This window comes from Diceros bicornis, chromosome 15, assembly GCF_020826845.1.
Source record: "Diceros bicornis minor isolate mBicDic1 chromosome 15, mDicBic1.mat.cur, whole genome shotgun sequence".
In the NCBI taxonomy this organism is placed as follows: Eukaryota; Metazoa; Chordata; class Mammalia; order Perissodactyla; family Rhinocerotidae; genus Diceros; species Diceros bicornis.
In genome coordinates, this window is record NC_080754.1 from 3,876,880 (window position 1) to 3,896,077 (window position 19,198).

The following is a 19,198-nucleotide window of genomic DNA, read 5'->3' on the forward strand; positions in this document are numbered from 1 at the left end:
CATGGCCTGACAAGCGGTGTCCCGGTGTGCGCCCGGGATCCGAACCTGGGCCGCCAGGAGCAGAGCGTGCTCACTCGACCGCTATACCACAGGGCCAGCCCAATAATTGATAGATTTTTAAAAGTTATTATTGTTTGCATTCCAAACTTGTAAAAGTAAAAAATCAGTATTTCCTCTACTAAGGAAAGGGAAGTATATGGACTTTACATAAAAGTTAATATACTTTAATTTTTGGAATTCCGAAACTGATCTAATTTTATTTGTCAAATTTATGTATGTGTTATTAACTATTCAGTCTTTCTATTCTATTCTAATCTCAGGTAACAAGTACTCAAAGAAACTTCATTTCTGTTTTTAGAAACTGTAAAATGGGGGAGCCATGGTATAAAGTGAAAATTACCTTGTTTATCTATAACTGAGTAGGAGGCCAAAAATCCTCGTCCAGAAACATGGATTCCGCTCATGAACAGCACTGTAATTTCATTGCTTTTTGATTCAATTGAGTGGTTCATTTGCAACCCCAGACCACAGTATTTGCCTAGGAACGAAAGAACAGCAGACGATTAGTGTGACTCTCACAAAGTCAATAATACAATGTAGGTAACAGAATAAGAAAAATATACCAAACTGGGTATTAAATTAACATAAAATGAGGACTAGGATGTTTAACAATTAAAAATCACATTACCCTAGGGAAAAAAAACAAATAAATGCCAAGTAGTAACTGTTCAAATGATTCAAAAGAAAAACCAGGAGGGGCATCACTGACCTTGTGAAGATTCAGTTTCCTGTGAAAGACGTGTACACTCGTTAAAACAGTAACGAAGAATTTTTAAAAATTAACCCAAAGTTTTCATGCAGGCAGGTGGCTCATAAACGAATTGAGAGTCATTCAGTAGTATTCCTGACATGCTCCCCACAGGGTGTCCCCAGATTCTGGGCACAAGGCACCCCTCAAACCTTTTTCAGACCTTCTCAATTCTTCTTCCAAGGATTGCTGGACATCTGGTCAATCCCTTTAGGTGATCGTGTCCAGCCTACAGCCTTACTATGATCTGACGACTCCCATTCACACCTCTACCTGCAGCCCCTTCCCTGAACTTCAAATGCATACATCCAACTGCCTACCCAGCTGCTACCCTTTAATGTTTAATAGACAAGTTAAAAATAACGTATCCTCAGCACACATCTAAGTTTAGTAAGATCAAAGGGAAGAAGAAAGAGGAATCAGGCACGATATCCACCAATAACTAATAAAGATGGGTTTTCTTATGAGCCTGGTAGCTTGTCTAACAAAGTCTGACTGAGAAGCTCCAAGAATGCTTTAAGCTGCGGCAACATCACTTGAATGAGGACACCCTTGTCAAGGACCATCCACCATCTTGTGAGCAGAAAACCCCAAGGAATCAACAAAACCCACCAGAATGGGTGAGGGAGCTTACAAAGTCACAGGATTCAGATACAAAAATCAACTGTATTTCCACATGCTAGTGACAAACAATCCAAAATGAAATTTTAAAAACTTCATTCGTAACGCAAGTTTTTATAACTGCAATACATTTTATAATTGCATCAAAAAGATTAAAACATTTAGGGATAAATTTTAAAAAAGAAATTCAAAACCAGTACACTAAAAAATACAAAACACCACTGAGAAAAATTAAAGAACTAAATAAATTGGGAGATATACCAAGTTCATGGACTGGAAGACTCAATATTGTTAAGATGCCAGTTCTCTCCAAATGGATCTACTGATTCAATGCAAGCCCTATCAAAATTCTAGTGGTTTTCTCTTTTTTAGAAATTAACAAGCTGAGCCTAAAATGTATATGGAAATGCAAAGGACATAAAATAGAGCAATTTTAGTAAAGAAGACAGTTGAAAGACTTACATTACCTGATTTTAAACTTATTATAAACTACAGTTGTCAAGATAGAGTGATATCACTATAAGGACATACCTCTCAATGAAGCAGAATACAGTCTAGAAACAAACCGACATACATGGTCAACCGATTTCTGAATAAATGTACTGACCCAGCTGGATACCAACATGCAAAAACAAAACGAACTTAGAACTTCACTTCAGAACATATATAAAAATTAAGTCAGAGTGGATGATGGACCTAAATGTAAGAGCTCAACTTGCAAAACTCTTACAAGGAAACATAGGAGAAATCTTTGTGACTTTGCGTTAGGCCAAGATTTCTTAGATTCGACACCAAAAGTACAATCCATGAAAGAAAAAAAAGGACAATTTGGATTTTGTCAAAATTAAAAATGTTTGCTCTTCAAAAGACATCATTAAGAAAATGAAAAGACAAACCACAGATTGGGAGAAAATATTTGAAAACATTAATCTGATAAAGAACTCATATATGAAATATGTAAAGAACTGTTTGAACTCAATCAATCCAATTTTTTTAAAGGGGCAAAAAGATTTAAACAGACACTTTTAACAAAGACATACTAATGGGACATAAGCACCTTAAAAGATGATCAACAGCATTAATCATTAGGGAAATGAATATTAAAACTACAGTGAGACACCACTATATACCCACTAGAATGGTTATAATCAAACAATCAAGAGACTGACAATACCAAGTATTGGTGAGGATGTGGATAAACTGGAACCTTCATACACGGATGGCAGAACTGCAAAATGGCACATCCATTTTAGAGAAACAAGTTGGCAGCTTCTTAAAATGTTAAATATAAACATATATGTATCAAACAACCCAGCAATTCCACTTCTATCTATCCAAGTTATCTATCCCAGAGGAAAGAAACCATATGTCCACAAAAAGACCATGCAAATGGTCACAGCAGCATTTCTCATATTTGCCCAAAACAAAGACAATCTAATTGTCCATCTACTAGTTAATAGACAAACAAAATGTGGTATAAATCCATACAAAGGAATACTACTCACCAATAAACAGGAACAAGCTACTGATACATGCAACAACATGGATGAACCTCAAAAATGTTATACTAAATAGAAGATGCCATTTATGGTATTTCCAGAAAAGGCAAAAAAATAGAGATAGAGAGCAGATCTGTGGCTGCCTGGGACTGAGGGTGAAGTGGGAATTGACTCCAAACGGGCACAAGGGAACTTTTCCTGTGATGGAAATCCCTAAACCTGGATTTTAGTGATGCTTGTACAGCTATGTAAATTTACTAAAACTCATCGAACTAAACATTTAAAATAGGTGAATTATACGCTATGTAAATCATACCTCTAGAAAGCTCCTAAAAGAAATAAAAACATTGAAATGATTTTTACCATGAAAAATCGTCAAGTGTTTCACACAAAGAAAAAATAGGTCACAGAATCAGACACAGCAGAAAGAGACCTTCAGAGAGCTATTGCAAGCTCCTCTTTGACAGGTGAAAAAACTGAAAATCAAGGGGCCAACCCGGTGGCGCAAGCGGTTAAGCGCGCACGTTCCGCTGTGGTGGCCCGGGGTTCGCCGGTTCGGATCCCGGGTGCGCACCGACGCACTGCTTGTTAAGCCATGCTGTGGCGGCGTCCCATATAAAGCAGAGGAAGATGGGCATGGATGTTAGCCCAGGGCCAGTCTTCCTCAGCAAAAAAGGGGAGGATTGGCATTGGATGTTAGCTCAGGGCTGGTCCTCCTCACAAAAAAAAAAAACAAAAAAAACCCTGAAAATCAAATAGATAGGCAGACCCACACTACGCGAGAGGAGAAATCCGCCCAGAACCCAGGTCCTGGGTTTCCTTCTACACACGGCTCACCAGGAGTGGAGCAGATGCTCCCCTGCAGCTGCTGAGAGAAGCATTTAATGACAACACCACCTTCTCCCCCTGTGAGGGGTCCAGGGTGGCGCCTGGGGCCACCAGGAGCTCTGCACTGGTCCAGCTGCTCCCTCCTTTCCACAGCAACAACGTCTTTTGCTCTCCCCTCATCAGCCTGTCCCATTCCTTAACTCAATTAGTAAAAGCTTCAGCTCGTCTTTTGATATAAACCACCTGAACATCTCATAATACTACTTTTTAACTGAATTTTATTTAGATCTATGCCACCTTCATTTCGAGATAATTATGTGCAGAGACTAAGCCTACTTTTTCTGCTCCACTCTAAACCATGTGGAAATCAAATCAACATTTCCAAAAGATTATACACAAACAGCACTGTGAAATTCAGCCATGATTTTTTAAATGAGTTATTCTCTACAGCTAAGTTTTTTTTCCTTGCCAATGAAAAAGTACAATATTTATTTTAAATAGATTTCATATTTTATGTAAATATATCTAAAACCATGCAAATCTTTGCTTTTTTCCAGAAAATGAGAATTTAACCCTAAAGCCACACTGACAGTTGTCAGTTAAAACAAACAAAAAAAACCCAATTTTGAAATGTCTAACACTATCATAAGATTTTATACATAGAGCTTTTCTTTCAAGATCTAATTCCCCCAAACATTATAATTTCTTGATTGTTAAAAAAATCAATCTTATGCATGTGATTATTCTATAAAAGATTTTAGAATGAGCAGAGAAATTAGTTTGCTCTGAGAATAATTTCAAGCCTACATATAAATGGAATAATATATTAGAGATAAAAATCATATTTTATTCTATATATCGTGTTTTAGATACTTTTTTTCTCAACTTGGAAAGGTATACTAAGTTCAACTTTTCTGCTCTGCAGTCAGATTGGCCTGATGTAAAGTGACAAAGAAAAGCCCCTCAAGCAAATTTTCTCCCTTTGAGGCACAGAAAACACAGTGTTCCGTCCTGCAGAGAACTGCATCCATAATCTCACCACTGGTTTAACAGGGGCAGTGCGACTCTTTGGTCATTATACAGAACTTGTAGGAAAAGCTTTTGAACAAAGAAACAACCACCAAAAACCTAATCTAAAATGACAAGGAATGTACTGCATTTATAGAGAAATAAAAAAAAAAATCTCAATTTGAAAGCAAAAAACATTCAGTCCATAACATCTCCATTTATTTAGCATTTAATAAATAAACACCAAACATCAAGGTGTGTGCACACACACACTTGTCATAGGTGCTAAGATGTTCAATATAAAATATACGTCTTGTTCATCCTTTCTCTCTTTAAAAACACGTACTAGGGCGAGCCCCGTGGCACAGTGGTTGAGTTCAGCATGCTCCGCTTCCTCGGTCCAGGTTTTCAGGTTCAGATCCTGAGTATGGACCTATACTACTTGTCAGCCATGCTGTGGTGGCATCTCACATACAAAATAGAGGACGACTGGCACAGATGTTAGCTCAGGGCTAACCTACCTAAACCAAAAAAAAAAAAAAAAAAAAAAAGGGTACTGTACAAAAAAAAGCTTTCTATTTCTAAATATGGAATGCAATTTAAATAAAGCTATCAATATTTTTAACACTCAAGCAAAATAACACACAAAGAACCTTACAGCAGTTATCTGAATTTGTAAGAAGAAAAGATGATTAAATCTTCAAGACATTTTTTTTTAATACTAAACTCAGAAATTGTCTGGTAAACAGGACAGATATTAAATATTGTATTATTTTTTAATAATATTTAAAAACAGTGACCTAATATTAAAAACAGAGTAATATATATTTATTATTACTCCAAATATTATCTCAAATATTAGAAATATTGGAAGCTGTATAATTTGTGAGCAAAACCAAATGTGTGCAGTGTCTACCCCATTCAATCCTAAGGCCAAATAGGAATAGGCCAAGACAAGAAATTATGGACATAATAGATATATCACTATAGATATATAATAATATATATAATAATACAGATAGGTAATATCTATAATAACACAGATACATAAAATATTAGATACATATTAAGTATATACACTAGATGACTAGAATCTTGACCTGAGTCAGCTCATGCCTCTCAAGGTGAACAACCATTCCCCCGGGCTCATCAGGACCGCTGCTCTTTCCCATTCAAGGATCCACGTACGTGTGATTTTATTAGAAGGCTGATTAAGGTGCTCAGTACAAACACTGAGTTTTCAGACACTTTTAAGTGCAGACAAAAAAGATCGCATTTAAAGAATACCTATCATGCCATACAAAGGTGTCCTCACTTTACAAAAATTATACCATGTACACTAATGCCAGGAATTCCAAATTATTAGACTTAAAAGTAAAAGTGCTCTCACAAAATAAGGAAGTAATTGACAAAAATATATTCTTGAGGTGACCTAACATTTAAAAAAACTTTCTGAACCTTTTTACTACTCTGGATAGAATCTTGACGTCTTTCCTATCAGCACTGCAGCTTCACTTCCGTTTGTTGGTTTGAGTTATCTTGTCTTCTGAAATGCGAATAAATCCAATTAGTGGTAGGAAGAGGACAGTTCTTTTTTTTTTTGTGAGGAAGACTGGCCCTGAGCTAACATCTATTGCCAATCCTCCTCCTTTTTTCTCCCCAAAGCCCTAGTAGATAGCTGTATGTCGTAGTTGCACACCCTGCTAGTTGCTGTATGTGGGACATGGCCTTAGCATGGCTGGACAAGCGGTGCGTCGGTGCGTGCCCAGGATCCGAACCCGGCCTGCCAGTAGCAGAGTGCGCGCACTTAACCACTAAGCCAAGGGGCCGGCCCCAGGACAGTTTTTTTTAAACCACACTTGTTCTGTGAAACTCAAAAGGTAGTGCTAAGGAATGGATAATCTCAATTTTAAAAAAAGAAGAAGTGGCACAGGCCCGGTGGTGTAGCAGTTAAGTTCGCATGCTCTGCTTCGGAGGCCCAGGTTTGTGGGTTCAGATCCCGGGTGCAGACCTACACACCACTCATCCAGCCATGCTGTGCCAGCATCCCACATACAAAATAGAGGAAGACTGGCATGGACGTTAGCTCAGGGACCATCTTCCTCAAGCAAAAAGAGGAAGACTGGCAACAGATGTTAGCTCAGGGCCAATCTTCCTCAGCAAAAAAAAAAAAAAAAAAGAAGAAGAAGAAGAAGAGAAAAAGAAAACTATAATAGCTGACTTGTAGGTGCTCAAGTGAGCTCAGTACACACCGGAACAACACTTGCCTTCCCCTCTTATTCCAGCCCAGATGACTGTCCCCATCCTCACCTGGCTCACATTTGATCATAGATTTTACCCTTTATTCAAGTAATGTAAGCACTTGGCAAAATATTCAGGGAGAGGAAGAATAAAAATCATCTCTAATCTGGGAAATATACTAGTTAATTCTCTAATTTCATTTTCCCAGTTTGGTTATGGAAAGGTACTCCTAAATCAACACAAAGCATTTAAGGCCAACAATGACAGATTCTGTTGATGGCTCTCAAAGACAGACAAAATCTCTAGAAGTTGCTCATGGATAAATAAGAGAAATTTCAAAAAATAGTATATGAATACCTATAGAAAATTACAAATATAAAAGTTAATCAAGTATCTTAATCACCATAAAACCCATGAGACACTGGTTTATAGCGTAAAAGAATCCATGCTCCAGGTAAATACAAATGTTTAAAAAATCATTAGCCCTGGGGCCGGCCCCGTGGCTTAGTGGTTAAGTGCGCGCGCGCCCCGCTGCTGGCGGCCCGGGGTTCGCATCCCGGGCACGCACCGACGCACCACTTCTCCGGCCATGCTGAGGCCACGTCCCACGTACAGCAACTAAAAGGATGTACATCTATGACATACAACTATCCACTGGGGCTTTGGGGGGGAAAAAAAATCATTAGCCCTTAGAAAACTAGAAAAAGAAAAGCAACTTAAATCCAAAGTAAGCAGAAAAAAAGAAATACTAAGAGTTAGAGCAGAAATCAATGAAATTGAAAACAGGAAATCAATAAAGAAAATAAATGAAAATAAAAGCTGGCTCTTTGAAAAGAAAATCAATAAGCCTCTAGCCAGGTTAACTAAGAAAAAGAGAGGACACAAATCACTAATATCAGAAATGAAGGTGGGGACATCACTACAGATCTCATGACATTAAAAGGATAATCAAGGAATACTATGAACAACTCTGTCCACAAATCTGATAACTTACGTGAAATGTACAGGTTCCTTGAAAGACACAATCTGTCAAAACTCAAACAAGAAAAAATAGACAATCTGGATAGTCCCATATTTATTTAAGAAACTGAATCAATAATTAGTAGTCTTTCAAAAAGAGAAAGCACCAGGCACAGACGCGTTCACTGGTGAATTCTACCAAACATTTAAGGAAGAAATTACACCAGTTCTCTACAATCTCTTTCAGAGGACAGAAGCAGAGGGAATTCTTCCTATCTCATTCTATGAGGCCGGCATGACCCTAAAACCAAAACCAAAGACATTACAAGAAAAGAAAACTACAGACCAATATTTCTCATGAAAATAGATGCAAAAATCTTTAACAAAGTATTAGCAAATCTAATTCAACAATGCATAAAAAGAATCAACACCATGATCAAGTGAGATTTATCCCACATACACAAGGTTGGCTCAGCATTTGAAAATCAATTAATGTAATCCATCACATTAACAGGCTAAAAAAGAAAAATCACATGATTAAATCAATAGATGCAGAAAAAGCATTTGACAAAATCCAACACTCACTCATGATAAAAACTCTCAGTAGGGGCTGGCCCGGTGGCGCAAGCGGTTAAGTGCGCGCGCTCTGCTGCGGTGGCCCAGGGTTCGCCAGTTCGGATCCCGGGCGTGCACCAACGCACCACCTGGCAAGCCATGCTGTGGCGGTGTCCCGTATAAAGTAGAGGAAGATGGGCACAGATGTTAGCCCAGGGCCAGTCTTCCTCAGCAAAAAAAGAGGAGGATTGGCAGATGTTAGCTCAGGGCCAATCTTTCTCACAAAAACAAACAAACAAAAAACCCCACAAAACTCTCAGTAAACTAGGCATAGAGGAGATCTTCCTCAACTTGATAAAGAATATTACAAAAAACCCATAGCTAACATCTTACTTAACAGTGAGAAATGCAAAGCTTTCCTATTTATAATAAGATAAAGAACAAGATGTCCTCCATCACTACTCCTTTTTCATATCATCCTGAAAGTACTAGCTAAAACCATAAGACAAGAAAAAGAAAAAAAATGGAGTACAGATGGGAAAGGAAGAAAGAAAACTGGCTTTGTTTACAGACGACATGATCATCTATGCAGAAAATCCAAAACAAGTGACAAAAAAAATGCTGTGACAAACAAGCAATTATAGCAAGGCTGCAGAATACAAGGTTAATATACAAAAGTAAATTGCTTCCTTTTATATCAAAAATGAACAAGTGGAATTTCAATTAAAAGTACAATACCATTTATAGTAGCATCCCCGAAAATGAAATAGTTAGTTATAAATCTGACAAAATATGTACAAGATCTATATGATAAAAACCACAAAACGTTGAAGAATGCAATCAAAGAACAAAACAAATGGAGAGCTGCTCTATGTTCATGGATAGGAAGACTAAATATTGTCAAGATGTCAGTTCTTCCCAACCTGATTTACAGATTCAATGCAATCCAAATCAAAATCCCAGTGGGGCTGGCCCAGTGGTATGGTGGTTAAGTTCACGTGCTCTGTTTCGGTGGCCCAGGGTTTGCAGGTTTGGATTCCAGGCGTGGACCTATGCACTGCTTATCAAGCCATGCTGTGGCAGGTGTCTCACCTACAAAGCAGAGGAAGATGGGCATGCATGTCAGCCCAGGGCCAATCTTTCTCAGCAAAAAGAAGAGAACTGGCAACAGATGTTAGCTCAGAGCTAATCTTCCTCACCAAAAATACAAAAAGAAAAGAAAAAAAAATCCCAGCAAGTTATTTTGTGGATATCAACAAATTGATACCAAAGTTTATATGGAGAGACAAAAGATCCAGAATAGCCAACACAATATGGAAGAAGAACAAAAACGGAGGACTGACACTACTTATCTTTAAGATTTACTATAAAGTTACAGTAATCAAGACAGTGTGGTATTGGCAAAAAAAGAGCCAAATAGATCAATGGAACAGAATACAGAGCCCAGAAATAGATCCACATAAATATAGTCAACTGATCTTTGACAAAGAAGCAAAGGTAACACAATGAAGCAAAGACAGTCTTTCCAATAGACGGTGCTGGAACAACTGGACATTCATATGCAAAAAAATGAACCTAAACACAGACCTTATACCCCTCACAAAAATTAATTCAAAATGGATCACACACCTAAATGTAAAAAGCAAAACTATAAAATTCCTAGAAAATAACAGGAGAAAATCTGGATGACCTTGGGTATGGTGATGACTTTTTAGATACAACACCAAAGGCACGATCCACGACAGAAATAATTGATAAGCTAGACTTCATTAAAATTAAAAACTTCTGCTCTGCAAAAGACAATATCAAGAGAATGAGAAGACAAGCCACAGACTAGGAGAAAATATCTGCAAAGACACATCTGGTCAAGGACTCATCCAAAATATACAAAGAGCTCTTAAACTGCAACAAGAAGAAAACTACTGATTTAAAAAGGGGCCAAGGCCTTAACAGACACCTCAACAAAGAAGATATACAGATGGCAAATAAACATATGAAAAGATGCTCCACATCATATATCATCAGGGAAATGCAAATTAAAATGACAATGAGATACCACTATACACCTAGTTAAATGACCAAAACTCAGAACACTGACACCACCAAATACTGGTGAAAATGTAGAGCAACAGGAACTCTCATTCAGTGCTGGTGGGAATGCAAAATGGTGCAGCCACTTTGCAAGAGAGTTTGGGGATTTCTTAACAAAACTAAACAGTCTTACCATACAATCCAGCAATAACATTCCTGCGTATTTACCCAAAGGAGTTGAAAACTTACGTCCACACAAAAAAAAACCACACAGGCATGTTCATAGAAGGTTTATTCCTAATTGCCAAAAGTTGGAAGCAACCAAGACGTCCTTTAGCAGGTGAGCTGATAAACTTTGATATATCCAGACAATGGAATATTAGTCAATATTAAAAAGAAATGAGCTATTAAGCCATGAAAAGACATGAAAAAACTTTAAATGCCTATTAGTAAGCGAAAGAAAGCATTCTAAAAAGGCTTCGTATTGTTTGATTCCAATTATATGACATTCTGGAAAGGCAAAACTATGGAGACAGTAAAAAGATCAGTGGCTGCCAAGGGTTGGGGGGAGAGGGATGAATAGGCAGAGCACATAAGACTTTTAGGGCAGTGATAATACTCTGTATGATACCACCATGATGGACATACGTCATTACACATTTGTTTGAACCAAAAGAATGGGCAACAACAAAAGAAAAAAAAAAAAAGGAAAAATAGTCATCAAGGAAATGCAAACCAAACTCACAATGAGATACCACTTCACATTTAATAGGATGGCTAGAATCAAAATGTCAGAGAGGGGAGCGGCCTGGTGGCATAGTGGTTAAGTTCAAATGCTCCCGGGGTTCGCAAATTTGGATCCCGGGTGCGGACCTACGCACCGCTCACCAAGCCATGCTGTGGTGGTGTCCCACATACAAAGCAGAGGAAGATGGGCATGGATGTTAGCCCAGGGCCAATCTTCCTCAGCAGAAAGGGGAGGATTGGCAACAGATGTTAGTTCAGGGCTAATCTTCCTCACCAAAAAAAAATGTCAGATAATAAGTGTCGGCAAGGATGTGGAAAAATTGGAACCCTCATATACTGCTGGTAGGATTGTAAAATGGTGCAGTTGCTTTGGCAAACAGTCTGGTACTTCAAAAGTTTAAACACAGAGTTACCATATGACCCAGCCAATTCTACTCCTAGGCGTATACCCAAGAGAAATGCAAACATATGTCAACACAAAAACTTGCACATGATACTCACAGCAGCACTACTCATTATAGTTAAAAAGTGCAAACCACCTAGCCAGCATCCTGGGGTTCATGGGATACACTGGCATGAAGAGGTGGTGACAAATCTGAACAAAAGATGGGATCTTTTGGAAACAAAGTGATCTGTGAGAACTGACATGACCTGTCCAGAGTCTGCTGAAAGAGAGAAGAAATGTCTCTTGCCTTTTGGGAGAAGGTAAGGCTGTAACTCTCAATGGGAAGAGATGCAAGACACAAGTTGGTCATCTATGTGGAGGCCGTGATGTTGGAGGGGGTTTGGCAGCAGGGCTGTCAACACCAGGGGAAACTTAAATAGCGGGAGAGCACGAGGAAGCCTCAGAGGAGAAAGGGGCCTAATTAAGTTACTTAATTTCATGTTAGAAATTTAGATTGCTTCCAATTTTTCTATATAGTGAATGATGTTGCAATCAACATCTTCCTCACACAACTTCTATCTGTTAAAGTGTTTCCATAAGACGGATTCTCAATAAAGACTTCCAGACTGCTACCCAAGTGAGCCACACCAACTAACACACCTTCGGTATTAAAAAAAAGTACTCACCATACTCACTCCAACATAAAATTACTAAAATTTTTGTTTGTTTGTTTTTGTGAGGAAGATCAGCCCTGTGCTAACATCTGCCAATCCTCCTCTTTTTTTTCCGCTGAGGAAGACTGGCCCTGGGCTAATATCCTCCCATCTTCCTCCACTTTATATGGGACGCCGCCACAGCATGGCCTACCAAGCAGTGCGTCGGTGCGCGCCCGGGATCCGAACCGGCGAACCCCAGGCGGCCGCAGTGGAGCACGCACACTTAACCGCTTGTGCCACCGGGCCGGCCCCAAAATTTTTGTATTTTTTACTAAAAGTCAGGGAAGGAATATACTTAGTTTTAAAAAATGTGCATTTCTTTGACTGTGAGCATAGTGGCCTCCTCCAACGTCCTCTTTCAGAATAGCAGCTTGGACAAAAGAGCACCTGAGTTCTGATCATTATCCATGATGGCGACCAAAAGGTCTTGACAGAACATTTTATAGCATTCACACAGACCACAATATCTACAAAGTAACACCGATCCCCCCATCAATTCTTCCTGACAAGGCTTTCCTTCTCTTTTGCGAAATTTCTACTCGAAGGGCTTTAAGACTTATCTTCTAGAAAATCAACAAACTTCTGGATAGAAGAGAGCTCCATCTTCTGCTTCTGTTTCTTAATAAACACTCTTGAAAAGGTGGAGACTCAAGGCACTGGCTCTTACCACACTGACACTTCTCTCAGGACAGCAGCAGAGCCCCTCACACCAAGTGTGCTCCTATAGAAGCAACACATCATGACCCACTTGAGCAAACCAGACGTGTGGCCAAGCAGCACAGGGGAGGCACACGGAGCTCACCAAGAAATTCCGTTCAAAGCTTTTCTGAAAAAATAAACTTTTCACCACTTAAGAGATGTCAAAGGCTTTTGAATATTTCCTCACAGACAGGAATTCTTGGATAGGGTCAGCATCACAGAGTAGATTAAGTTTTATCCAGCTGAATGCAGATGAGAAATGGGACACTTGTCAGTTTCCCATTGACCTGCCCCAAAACATCAGAGGAAACATCTTGTAATGACATCATTTACGGAGACAAGGCTTCAGTATTTCTTCTCTGTTCTATGCCACAAACCAGCCTGACCATTGCAGGGCACAAAGCCTCACTAAGGTCTTTCGTATGGTATGTGGCTTCTGCACTCGGCAATGCAACAAGCAACCTCAAACAATGCTTCTGCATTAGGGACAAACCCAAGTTAAATTTAAGTTCCCATCAAACTTTCTCATGAAAAACATTCACAGTAATCAATGTATTTTCATGATGAACAGATAAGAGATGCCGTTAGCCTTCCTGACTTCATGTTTTCATAGGCTAGGATTTCATCGCATAGAAAACTTGGTGGCTCACACATCTGTCACACAAGATTCCTATAATCATTAAGATGAGACATCACTTCTTTAACTCCTGCCCATGGAAAACTACTCTAAATGTAAAACGTTAACAGTGACGATCATTTGTAATGCCCCTTACTTCTTTCAAATAAAACAATACTAAAATACTAAAATAATTATTTTTCACAAAGACAACTTGAAAAGAAAAAGAAAGAAACTCAAAGAACAAAAATAACTTTGTTTTTACTAGGGTCACAGATCCCTAAAGCATAGGATCTAAGAATAACTTAAGTGGTAAAGGTTAATGCAAGACCCACTGGGAGAGACAAAGATGATCAAGATATCCCATGCACAGCCAGAAAATACTGGAAATAAGAAAAAAATCCACTGTTGATGAGAGCACTGACTTCAGGGAAGGAAGTTAAGAGTGCAGAAATCCTAAGCAGGGCAGTTTTGGAAAGGACACACTTCGGTGGGAAAAGAAGGTGAAAAGTAGCAGAGAAGCGGGCTTTGGAAACCACAGAGTGAAGGGAGAAAAAACAAAGCAAGAGGGGAAATTCAGGATCCTGCAAGACAGAAAAAACAAAACAAAACAAGGATACGCAATCCCTCCCCTACTACAACCTCTTCTCCAAAAAACGAGAAAAATTTACTACACTGACAGAAGAGGGCTATCATGAACGTGTCATGAACTACAAAGCTTGTGAACCACTGCCAACCACCAGCCCTGTCCAGAGAAATATCGAGTCACAGTCTTTATCTACCTAAAAAAATATAACAAGAAAACAAAAAATGAGAATCCCAACAATTCAGTTTATGGAAATCCCCTCCCCCCAAAAACAATGGTAAAGCAGAAGAAAACTGGAACACAACACTCAAAACTTAATTAAATGTCCTCAAACAAACAACTGGGGATATGATAACACAACCTGAAACAGAAACTCAAAAACTAAGAACAGAAATGGACACAAAATGGAAAGAAATAAGAGTTGGTTGATCTCAGAAAAGAAATACAAAAAATAACAAAATTATGAGAAATAAGGATCACATTACAAGGTGCACAAGAAATAATAAATTCTAATGAAAACATGATAATGAATGTTGAAGAAAAGAAAAAAAACAAAATGAAAAGGAAATTAAAAAAGGAAAAAGGATCTGTGAGAATGTGGCTGAAATGAACATGGTGGAAATGCAAAGAAGATCCAATTTTCCTATAATTAAGATGTCTGAAAAAGATACATAAAACAATGGAACAGAAATAATATTAAAACTATAATCTAAGAAAACTTTCTAGAAATAAAAGGTCTGAATCTATATATTGAAAGAACTCACTGGACACCAGTGACCGCTAACCCACAATGATCAACTTCAACACATATCCTTGCAGAGTTAATACACTTTAAAGGTAAATAAAGAACCCTCACAACCTCTATACAAAAATCAAATACCTGACAAGGGCAAGAGAATTCAACTGGTATGAGACTTTTCAAAAAATAATATAAAAAGCCAGGCAATAATGGAAGAGTATTTTTTTTAAACTTAAAGAACATGTGAATCAAGGACTTACATAAGATCAAGCTGTCCTTCAAGTCCCAAGGTAATAAAAAATTTTAAAATAAGAAGTTTTAAGACAAAGGAATATGTTCCAAATAAGGGAACAGGACAAATCCTCAGAAAAAGAACTAAATGAAACAGAGATAAACAATCTGCCTGATAAAGAGTAGAAACTAATGGTCATAAGGATGCTCACTGATCTGGGGAGAAGAACAGATGAACACAGTGAGAACTTCAACAAAAAATTAGAAAATATAAAAAATAACCAATGAGAGCTGAAGAATACAATAATGGAAATGAAAAATTCACTAGAACGAATCAACAGCAGAATAGATGATACAGAACAAAAGATCGGTGAGCTGGATGAAAGAGTAGAGGAAATCACCCAAGCTAAACAGAAAAAAGAATGAAAAAAAATGAAAACAGTCTAAAGGGTCTCTGGAACAACATCAAGCATACTAACATCCATTTTATAGGTGTCCCAGAAGGAGGAGACACAAAGGGGCAGAGAACTTATTTGAAGAAATAATAGCTGAAAACTTCCCTAACCTGGGAAAGGAAAAGGACATCCAGGTACAGGAAGCACAGAGAGCACCAAACAAGAGGAACCCAAAGAGACCTACACCAAGACACATTATAATTAAAATGTCAAGAATTAAAGATAACGAGAGAATCCTAAAAGTTGCAAGAGAAAAGCAACAAGTTATGTAGAAAGGAAACCCCATAAGGCTATCGGCTGACTTTTCAGCAGAAACCTTACAGGCTAGAAGGGAGTGGCACAATATATTCAAAGTGCTGAAAGGAAAAAACCTACAGCCAAGAATACTCTACCTGGCAAGGTTATCATTCAGAATGGAAGGAGAGATAGAGAGTTTTCCAGACAAGCAAAAACTAAAGGAGTGCATCACCATGAAACCAGCATTAGAAGAAATGTTAAAGGGACTTCTTTAAGTGGAAAAGAAAAGGCCACAAATAGAAATAAGAAAATTATCAAAGAAAAAATATCACTCGTAAAGGGAAATATACAGGAAAGGTAGTGGATCAACCACTTACAAAGCTAGTACGAAGGCCAAAAGACAAAAGTACTAAAATCATCTATATCTACAATAAGAGGTTAAGGGATACATGAAATTAAAAGACATAAAATATGTCAAAAACATAAAACTGTGGTGGGGGAGTAAAAGTGTAAGGCTTTTAGTATAAGGTCGAACTTAAGAGACCATCAACTTAATATAGATTGCTATTTACATAGGCTATTATGTATGAAACTCATGGTAATCATAACCCAGAAACCTATAATAAATACACAAAAAATAAGAGAAAGGAACCCAAACATAACACTAAAGAAAGTCATCAAATCACAAGGGAAGAGAGAAAAAGAAAGAAACAGAGAAGAACTACTGAAACACCCAGGAAAAAAGTAACAATATGGCAGTAAGTACATGCTTGTCACTAATTACTTTAAAAGTAAATGGACTAAATGCTCCAACCAAAAGACACAGGGTGGTTGAATAGATTAAAAAAAAACAAGACCCATATATATGCCGCATACAGGAGACACACTTCAGATCTAAAGACACTCACAGACTGGAAGTGAGGGAATGGAAAAAGATACTCCACTCAAATGGAAACAAAAAGAAAGCTGGAGTAGCAACACACATCAGACAAAATAGACTTTAAAACAAAAACTGTAATAAGACAGACAAAGAGACAAATGTAAACACTACAGAATGATAAAGAGGACAATCCAACAAGTGGATAATACTTGTAAACATCCAGGTGCCCAACACAGGAGCACCTAAATACATAAAGCGCATATTAACAAACATAAAAGGAGAAACTGACAGTAACACAGTAACAGTAGGAGACTTTAGAGCCACACTTACATCAATGGATGGATCATTCAGAGAGAAGATCAATAAGGAAACACTGGCCCTAAATGACACATTAGACCAGATGGACTCAATAGATATATACAGAATATTCCATCCAAAAACTGCAGAATGCACATTTTTTTCGAATGCACATGGAACATTCTCCAGAATGGATCACATATTAGGCCACAAAACAAGTCTCAACAAATTTAAGAAGACTGAAATAATACCAAGCATCTTTTCTGACCACAAGGGTATGAAACTAGAAATCATCTACAAGAAGAAAACTGGAAAAGTCACAAATATGTGGAGATTAAACAAAATGCTACTAAACAACTATTTTCCATTAAAAAGAACATGAGTTCCTTGAAGAAGTAGCTGATTTCAGGGCTGAGGCAGAGCAAGTACAAAATAAATCTGGAATATCCTGTGCCAGACCAGAAGAAAGTACTCAAAGAACAATGAGGACCTCACAAAAGGACACAGGGGCTAGCCCGAAGAGACTCACAATGGAAATCTAGGACAATCTGAACATCAAAATAAACGACGACAGTAAAGGATTATAAACCATGGACTAACACAAGAATCCATGAGTCCACAATGATATAAGCAAACAAATAAACGGAAGCAAAGGAAAAGCTCACCTTTTCAGTAAAAAAAAAAAACTAATAAACATAGAAGTAATGATGAAATTAGAAAATCAGCACTTGACAATTACCATAATAACAAGTGACTCAGACAAGAATCATTAATGGATGCTGAAACTAGTGGGTGTGAGTGTGACGAGTGACAAGGTATTTACATTATTTCAGAGAGCATCCCCACAAGATGGGTGTTGATATGAAGGGAAACATGGCTACAGCAGGAACCAGGGAGACATCAATGAACCAGGAGACCAAAGTTACCACCATGTAATGAACAAAAGGACATCGTGTGCCTCCTGACACAACACACCGAGAACACCCTTCTGTGGCATTCCCGCCAGAAGTCTGTAACCTGAATCTAATCATGAGGAGACATACGACAAACCAAATTAAGGAATATCCTACCAAATAACTGTCCAAGTACTTAAAAAATGTCAACATCAAGAAACATGAGGAGACCAAAGACCTGTCCTCTCCTCTAAGCTCCAAAGTAACGCAGACTAAGATGTGACAACCGAACACAACACATAACCTGAGAATTTCTTTCCTATAAATGACGTTATTTGGACATTCAGAGACATCTGAATAAGGCCTGTAGCTAGCACCACAACAACGTTAATTTCCTTTATTCTGATAACTGTTCTGCGGTAATGTAAAGAGAATATCCCAATTTTTAGGAAATAAAGTTTAGGTATACAGAGGTAAAGGGACATGATGCCTGAAACTTACTCTCAAACAGTTTAGAAAAAAAAAGTGTGTGTATGTGTGGGAGGGATAAAAATGTGGTAAATGTTAACATGGAAAATCTGGGTGAAAGATACATGGAGATTATTTACCCCATTCTTGCAACTTTTCTATTAAATCTGAAATTAAGTCAAAATAAATAAACAAAAAAAGTGTTCACTAAAAAGTTGCTAGTTTCAACAGTTGGCAGTGGGGGACCAAACAGTAAAAGATGAAGGAGTAACAGCTGATATCTATTACTCTAGGAGGCCATCGCCTGGCAGTTGAGATTATGGACTCTGCTCAGCAGGGACAGAGCTCAGACGGAGAGCGCGTCCTACCCCATCAGTACGCACACCCCATCCGTCAGGGAAACCAGCACCGCGACCCTGAGTAAGTTCACAAAGACACCTGGGCATTCAGCAATTTAGAAAGTAGTAATAAGAAATCATAATAAACTGGTGTATTTAAGTAATATTACAATTACCCTTTTTAAGAGAACAGAAAATAACTGTCCAACCGCCAAGGAAGCCAGAAGCGCCGTATCAGTTAAAACACGTTCTAGTGAATTTACGATTAAAAAATGATTCCTTGAGAAAGCATTCTCCCTTTCTTGATTATTCCATATCATTATACCATAATACCAATATTCCATAATTCTCAAAAATCCC

General features: G+C 38.0%; 1 protein-coding gene across 1 annotated transcript in view; it reads right to left on the reverse strand.

The window, feature by feature from the left end:
• Nucleotides 1–19,198, reverse strand: part of DCBLD2 (discoidin, CUB and LCCL domain containing 2) — a 79,182-nt gene that overhangs the window by 39,372 nt on the left and 20,612 nt on the right. The window contains exon 3 of the mRNA XM_058555664.1: nucleotides 401–538. Coding sequence (XP_058411647.1) covers nucleotides 401–538 — 138 coding nt within the window. The remainder of the gene's footprint in view (nucleotides 1–400; nucleotides 539–19,198) is intronic.